This window comes from Manacus vitellinus, unplaced genomic scaffold (genome assembly GCF_001715985.3).
Source record: "Manacus vitellinus isolate BGI_N305 unplaced genomic scaffold, ASM171598v3 scaffold_72_pilon, whole genome shotgun sequence".
Lineage (NCBI taxonomy): Eukaryota > Metazoa > Chordata > Aves > Passeriformes > Pipridae > Manacus > Manacus vitellinus.
The window spans coordinates 2,301,462-2,309,319 of record NW_021940764.1 but is presented as its reverse complement, the minus strand read 5'-3'; the positions used below and the strand labels follow the sequence as shown (position 1 = coordinate 2,309,319).

The 7,858-nt window shown below is 53.7% G+C and overlaps 1 protein-coding gene across 1 annotated transcript; it reads right to left on the bottom strand.

Annotated features, from left to right (window-relative positions):
* Positions 1 to 758: 758 nt before the first annotated feature.
* MYL4 (myosin light chain 4) lies at positions 759 to 6,378 on the bottom strand. The gene is made up of 7 exons (XM_008923457.3): positions 6,209 to 6,378; positions 5,386 to 5,413; positions 4,686 to 4,835; positions 3,849 to 4,022; positions 2,813 to 2,890; positions 2,061 to 2,104; positions 759 to 984 (listed from the first exon to the last, which is right to left on the bottom strand). Exons 1-6 carry the CDS (start codon positions 6,293 to 6,295, stop codon positions 2,076 to 2,078), a joined length of 546 nt encoding a protein of 181 aa, XP_008921705.1. The 5' UTR covers positions 6,296 to 6,378; the 3' UTR covers positions 759 to 984; positions 2,061 to 2,075.
* Positions 6,379 to 7,858: the final 1,480 nt, after the last annotated feature.

Sequence of the window (7,858 nt, the reverse complement as noted above, 5' to 3'; positions counted from 1 at the left end):
ACACAGCCCCCAGATGGCTCCTGGAAGAGAGGAACCATCCAGGGAGCCCATCCTGGCTGGGCTCCATCCCAGGCAAGTCACCACCTGCACCCCAGGGACCAGTCACCCTGTGCCAGGAGGGTGGAGGTGGCACCTGGCCCAGAAATACCTGTTCTTTCCCCATTTTCCTTCTCCCTTGCTGATTCATCAAGACTCAGTTTCCAGGAAACCTTCAAAACTAAACTTTTGGATCTGTCCATGATGCAGAAGAAAGAATGTTTTTGATGTTTTATCTAATGTTTTGGGGTTTTTAAGGGCCTTTTCTGGCTGGGACAGGCAGTGTGTTGATGAAGGAGAGATGCCTGCAGGTCTCTCCTGTGCCAGGGACAGGGCCAAGCAGGTCCCTCTTTGCTCCATGGTGCTGTTCACCTGGGACCTGGAGGGAATGCTCATGGGGTTGCAAGGGCTACAGGTTTGAAAAAGGACTGGTTTAAGGGCAGAGAGGAGGTGAAGACCCTCCCAAAAACAGGGTGTCTGTTTGACACAACATGTCCCTCGTGCTGTCATTCCTCCAGGTCTGCATCAGCAAGAGGTGGCCAGGCTTCTGATCCTCACCCCCATGTCTGAACTCTTCCCTCACATTCCCTGCCTCTTCCCCCTCTCCATGGGAATATCCTGTTACCTCCAAGAGCTGCTGGGGATTGAGGGGTCTCCTCCACCCACCCCATCCATGAGCCACCCACCCACCACAGCCAAAGCCAAAGCAGACAAAACATGTCAGGGAGGGAGAAATTAATTTAATGAGCCAAACGTCGCAGGGAAAACCCAAAAAGAATAACTTAAGGTTTCAAACCAAGTTGCCAGTGTCTTATTTAATGCCAGGCTTAGGCACACACACGGAGACCAAGGAGTGGTGGCTCACGTGGAAACATCCCATGGAAAGGACAGGGATGGAGGAATCTCCCTCTTCCTGGTGCTCAGGTGGGTTCAAACATTTCCAAGAGCCTGGGAGAGAAGCAGGAGAGGGCTCAATGCAGTGAGTCTGTGTGAGAGTGCTCCTTCCCAGATAAACCCAAAATGTCAATAGCTGTCCTTCCATACCGTTAAAAAAGAGTTTTATGTGCAAATAGTTTGGTGAAGAATTAAATCTCCTGGCAGGGTTTGCCACCCAACCGTCTCTGTTGCTGAGCTGATGAGCAGGAACCAGAGAGAAATGGATTAAAAAGAAAATAAAAAGGATGCTGAACATTCAAAGATCAGACTTCTGTCTGTGTCTGTTTTAATCTTCTGATGTTTAAAGAGGCGAAGGGGGGAGATTTTTAAATGTTTAATTTGTGTATTTAGTAGTACCTGAAGGTCATTTTTATGTCTCTTTTTTTTTTTCCCCTGCTGCTTCACACAGCTGAGGGGAGGAGAAATGTTTAAGGAAAGTAAATAGATAAGAAACCATAAGAAATTGGCAGGGGAGCCAGCAATTTGGATTTTCTTTTAAATTGAATAGATTTCAGAGGGATAATTCACCCTAAAAGAAACCTGTTTCTTCTGTTTTCCTCAGGCAGACTTATAGGAACACAAAAAAGCTTCACAAACATCCACGGTACATTTTCCATATTCTTACCAATGTTAGTAGGAACGTTGATATTTCTCAGTTCAGAAATTTCCTCTCTAAGTACTTCGTATTTTCTTAACATCGAGTCATTCACTGCTGCAGGTCTTAAAATATTTATTCCCACTGGCTGTTGCTGATGACCCCCTTAGCTCCTGGGGGGTTAGAAAATCTAGCACCATAAACCACCCCAACCTCTTCCTTTCCTCTTTCTTTTCCACCTCAGCCTCTTCCAACACAATTACCCAGACCACGACTGACCAGCACGGGAGTGATTCTGTCCCAGTAAATTCTAACTGGCAGGAGTAACAGATGAGATTCCTTATCATCAGCCCAGCTTTTTGTGCCTCCAGAGCTGGGATTGTCCCTGTGGCATTAATCCACTGCAGGTTTGGGGTTTGGTTCCTCTGCCCATGGCTGCCCCATGCAGGGTTTCCAATTTTGGAGGAAGCAGCAGGAGACCCCGTGGACTCACCTGAAGTTTTTCCTTTCAGCCAGACATGATGTGCTTGACAAAAGCTGAGGAGAAATGGGAGTGTGAGAGGTCAGAGGATGGTGTGAGCTGGGGGAGAGGGTGGAGGGGCAGCAGGGGGGACCCCCAGCTGGGAGACCCCGGAATGCCAGGACTGATATTCCTTCTTCTGTTCCCACTTTTTGCATGCCACCCCCAACCTGGTTAGAGTGATCCCAGCCCTTGGAGACGAGCTGGTACCGTTATCCCCAGTTTTAAGAGGCCAAGGGGAATGAAACCCCTCTTTTCCTCAACGCTCTCCAGTTTTAGTGGTTCCCAAATTTAACCACCCCCTATCCCAGATTTTCACCCTCTTGGAGCCACGAGTGATCCAGGTCTCCAAATGTTCCCAGTTAGCCTCTGCTGTGAAAGATGCTGGCTTTGTTTATTTTTGATAGCTTACAACAAAACAGTGCCAAACCCAGGGATAAAACAGTCCTGAAACCCTTGGAAACATGCTGTCTTCAGCTGCTTTTCCTGGAAATCACTGGCACAACCGCCTTGCTCCCACCCCAGCTGACTTGTCTCAGTGCTCTTTTAGGAAGGGCTTTGGAGGGTGGTCCACACCTCCCTCCTAGTGATCAGCAGTGTCATAGAATCATGGAATCATTAAGGCTGGAAAAGACTTCTAAGATCGTTGAGTCCAACCGAAATTTTCATCCTGAGACAAGACAGCCGTGCCTGAGATGGCCCCGATGGGAATCTCTCACTCTCACCTTCATAGTTGATGCAGCCATTGGCATCTTCCTGCCCTGCCATGAGCTGCTCCACCTCGCTTTCCGTCATCTTCTCCCCTGGAAGAGGAGGATGGAGAGGTGAGGGGAAGGATTCTCAGCCTGCCAGGACCTTCCCATCCTTATTCCAGAGAGCCAAAGCCACCAGAGGAAAGGAACAGGGGTTAGAGAGGAGCTGTGTGCCCACAGACAGGTGGGAGATTGTGGAGAGAGGACCAAGCTGCAAAATGTTGTCTGATAACTGAGGGTGTTCTGGACTCTCCACCTCCCCTGGGTCACACCCGAAGCTGCAGCATAAGATGGGAAAGGCCCCACAGTCAGGAGCTCCTACAAGAGCCTGGGAGCAGCAGGGTGAGAAGGGTCCCTGTGACACCAGAGCAGCCACTTGCCCAGGCAGAGCTTGGGGTGGCCCTGCCCTGCTGCCCTGCTGCCTTAAGCCCCTAATGGTTTTTTATTTTTCTAATATTTGTAAGCCTTGTAAGTTTTATAGGTAGATTTTAAAAGCAGCAACCCTCACTCCCTTACATCCCTTTCTCTGTAGCACCCTTGTTTACACATTCCTTAACCCTCTTACCCCATTCTATGCTCCCTATATCAATCCTACTCCCGAATCCAATAGAACTGTTTAGTCTTTTGTCAAGGCAAGGCCTAGATTGTTGGCAGAACAGCATATCAGGGCCTAAACCACAGAACATGGTCAAAAACTGGGTGACTGTGTACCCTTTGTGCTCTGAGGGAGATGAAGATGGGATGAACAGGGGTCCCGAAATGCACCCCAGACCCATTTTCAGGGGGTGGACCCGGGGTGGACCAGACTAAAGGCCATAGGGTGGGCAAATCTGGGATTGGATGGATGGCATTACAAAAATGTAACCTCTCGGGCACAGGGGCGCGCGTCTTGTAACATCTTCAGCCTCGGCAAAATAACCCCTTTCTTATCTCACCCCTAATTAACTGCTCGGGGGGATTTTTCAGCGCCATAAATCCCACGGCAACACCCCCCCGGGCCGGCCCGTACCCAGCGTGACCAGCACGTGGCGCAGCTCGGCCCCCATCACCATCCCGTTGCCCTCCTTGTCGAAGACGCGCAGCCCTTCCACGAAGTCCTCGAAGGTGCCCTGCTCCTTGTTGCGGGTGAAGTGCTGCAGGATGGGCAGGAAGGTCTCGAAGTCCAGCATCTTTGTGTTCATTTCTGGAAGGGAAGGGAGGGGGGGAGGAGATGGGGTCGGAGGTACATTTGTGTCACGGGATGTTCCGAGTTGGAAGGAACCCGTGAGGATCACTGAGTTCGACTCTTGTGTGAATGGCCCACACAGGGATCAAACCCACAACCTTGGCGTGGTAAGCAGCAGGTTCTGAGGCTGAACTCAGTCTCTGAGGGCCTCCTGCTTAACCCTCCTGGGCTCTTTTCCAGGGGAGAAGCCCCACGGGGACATGGAACTATTCTATTATACTTGAAATTGGAAGATCCATATGAGGAATAAGGTATTAACGTCAGGGGACTGCACAGACACCCCTGATATCAGCCCAAAATTAAAGCAGCAGGTGGGTCCCCTCTCACCAGGGCTATGTGGCCACACTGGGACTGGTCAGGTTACACCAGTTGGTACCAGTTCAGGATAAGGTCTGCTAAGCATCATTAGCCACCACGCCTGGGTGAGCACCACCTATCCCTTATGTCAGCCGTGGTATGGGGAAGGGGAGTGAAGGAATACACAGGAATGAAGCCCGTCTGCATAATTTCCTTCCCAATTCCCTCACCTTGCCGGGCTGTTCCTACAGGGAACATACACTCTACTTGCAGCCAGGGAGCTCAGGGATTGCTTGTCCCACCCTGTCCCCGGTTCGCTCTCACCTTCTGGTTTGGGCTTGCCCAGCACCTTCAGGACCTCCGCGTTGGTGGGGTTGTGGCCGAGCGCCCGGAGCACGTCCCCGCACTGCCCGTAGCTGATCTGCATCGTCCCCGCGGGCGTCCGGTCAAACAGCCCGAAGGCTTCTCTGAACTCTGCGGGGAGGGAGGGCTCGGATGTCCCCGGCTGTGCCCGCCCCATCTCCCACCCCACCGAAGCTCGTCCTGCCTGGCGGGCAGGGAAGGGGTGGACGGTGCCCTCTGAGCGCTGGGTGAGCTGGAGCAAGGCGGGCTGGAGGCTGCCAGGCTCCTCGGAGGAGTCGCTCGGCTGCTCGAGCAGGTTTTGTCACCCGTGCAGAGCTGGCTGGGTGACCTGCCGGATCCCTGCACCCGCGGCAGCAGGCTCTGCTGCAGGACATCCCTGCTCATCCCCTTTTCCATTGGGATCTCCCCTCTCTGGGGCTGTCCCTGCATCTCCGGAGGCTGCTCCTCCCACCAGAACCCCTGACTTTGACCCGGGCTGCATCTCACACCGTGAATGAAAATTACCCTTTCCCTACCAGGCTCTGGATCCTGCTGAGCTTTCCCCCAGGAGGGGATTTGATGTGTGTGGCCCTGGCTCTCATGTCTGTGGTGAAAAACTACCTGGAAAAGGGATTCCCCATTTCTAAAGCCATCTCTGGGAGACACTGAGCTCGGCACTCACCTTCGATCTGCTCTGCTGTGAATTCAATCTGTGAAGAGAAGGGAACAGAGCTGGGCATGAGGAGGGGGGTGTCACTGCCGGGGGAACGAAGGGGCTCTGCCATCTCTTTGGATCTCCCCCTCCCCGGGCTCGGGGCAGGAGCCGTGTCCATGCCGTGCCCAGCCATGCCATGCCCAGGAGCCCTTGCTGCTGAGCTGAGATCCCTGCGGAAAGCACAGCCAGCAGCAGGGCGGGGGGCAGGCAGGAGGGATGCTCAGACCACAGTCAGGGCTATTTTGAATGGAAAGGATGTTATTTTTAAGGCCTGATCCCTAGTTCAAGTGATTAAACAGCCCCAGCGTGCCGAGGCTGCTCTTAATGACTCTCCTGCCACAGCTCCGGCTCAAAAATGTGACTGTCCCGGGGAACCACGGGGAAAGCAAGCTCCCGTTGTGGAGACCGGGATAAAAGAGGCTCTTATGTGGAGGAAGCAACACAGGCAACAAAATACTTTAGGATGGAGACGGTGGGTGGCAGAGAAGGTTTTTATTGCTGCTGGGGCCCCGACACGGAGTCTCAGCGGGAGCTGTGGGGGTTTGGCTGCACGGCCGGAGCTCCGGGAGCAGCAAATCCACAGTGCAGGGCTGGGTGGGGAAGACTAAAACATCCCCCCGGTGAGGAGAGCATCGCTCCCAGCCTGCTGCATCCGCACAGTCCGGCAGTTTTCCCCTCCCAAGCCTGGCTCCCAGCCTGGCTGACGCCTTTTGTGCGGCGCTTTGCATCGCCCGTGCCTGGCAGATGACGGGCATGGAGGAAGACGGTGACGTCCTCGTTCCTCACTCACCTTCACGCTCTTGGGATCGAAGGCAGGCTCCCGCTCCGAGCCTGCTTTGGCCGATTCCTTCTTGGGGTCGGGTTTCTTGAGCGGCATGGCCGGGATTTGCGGAGGTGCAGGGGGACTCCTGCCGCCCAGCGAGGGAAGGGAACGGAGGGATGAAAGGCAAAGGCTGCTCCTTGCCTTATATACGGAGCCCAGTCCTCACCCCGGAGGGGCAGGCCAGCTGCTGGAGCAACTGCTACTTACTATAAAAGGAAGAAAACTCAAACGAGAGGGGCCCCAATTTGACAATTGCCCATTGTCATCTCCTCCTGGCTCCGAGGAGCCACCGGCCGCCCCCCCAGCACCAACAGGGGGGACACGTCCCCCTCCAGCACCTGCAGCGGGTGGGCTGCATGGGGGCTGCTTGCTAATGACCACTGAAAACCTAAACTCGGACGGCCACGGGGGCCTGGCAAGGAAACAGCAAGTGATGGCTGATAAACCTGCTGGGATACCCGCGGGGAGAGCGCCTGGCTCCAGGCAGGACTGCGAGGGCCGGGGCTGCAGAGCCCTTCTAAGGCCAGGGGTTTATGAACTGCTCCTTCAAAGGAGCTCAAAACCTCTCTGAATGATCCCCCTGGCCTCGTGCTCGGGGTCTGGTTTGCCCCATTGTCTTCCCAGGGCTGGACTGTGCCCTGGAAAAGGCCATGCTGTCAGTGCTCACCTCCCTCAGGGTGGCTAATGGGGTAATGCAAATGATGGCCAAAGCCAGCACTGAATTCACCAGCTCGGGGTCTTTCCCAGCCCTGCACCCCCCATCCCGAGCATCCCCAAAACCTGCAGGGCAGATGGGATCTCCTTTTGGCTTCCCTCCAGTCACTGGGCAGGCTCCAATGGGAGATATTCCTGCTCTCACCCTCCTCTCCCAACTGTTTGAAGACCCATGGAATAGGCAGAAGAACTCACCAAGGTTCAGCATCCCAGGAAACAGGGCTCCAGGGTTACACTGAGACATCCTAAACCATCAACTTAAACGTAGCCAGGTGGTACCAGGGCACAGGGGGAGGAAAACGCTCTCAGGCACATGGTGGGATTGTTCAGGTGTCCTGTGCAGGGCCAGGATTTCGACTAGTGGACATTTGTGGGTCCCTTCCAACTCAGGATATTCTGTGAAAACCCATGCCAAATTTGCACTGGGATCCAAGAGCTGGTGTTCTGGTAACAGAAGCAAATGGACAAAAAAATGATTTACAACAGATGAGAGTGTCTTCTGCACTGTGGAGTTGCTGCACAGCCTCATCTCTCCAACATGGGCTTAAGTTGGGCTCAGGGATGGTTGGAAGCCTTTGGGTGGAACAGAGTCCTGTGGGATGTTGTTAGTCCTGGTGCCAGAGCTACGAGGTCTCAGTGCTGGCTGGAGCCTGAGCCATGATATTTTTACATAAATATATATAAACACATTCTATATGTGTGTATTTAAGTGTTGCTTATACATAGATATAGAAAATACCATCATATTTGTAGTTTTAGTGGCTCAGTCTTGGCATGACCAGGCTGTTCAGGAGCTGCCACAGGGCCAGGAGTGATGGGAATGGGGGTGTCACCAGCCCAGCCCTGTGCTCAGAACCCCCCAGTCTCTTCCTTGCTGAAGCCAGAGGCTGAGCCATCCCCAGC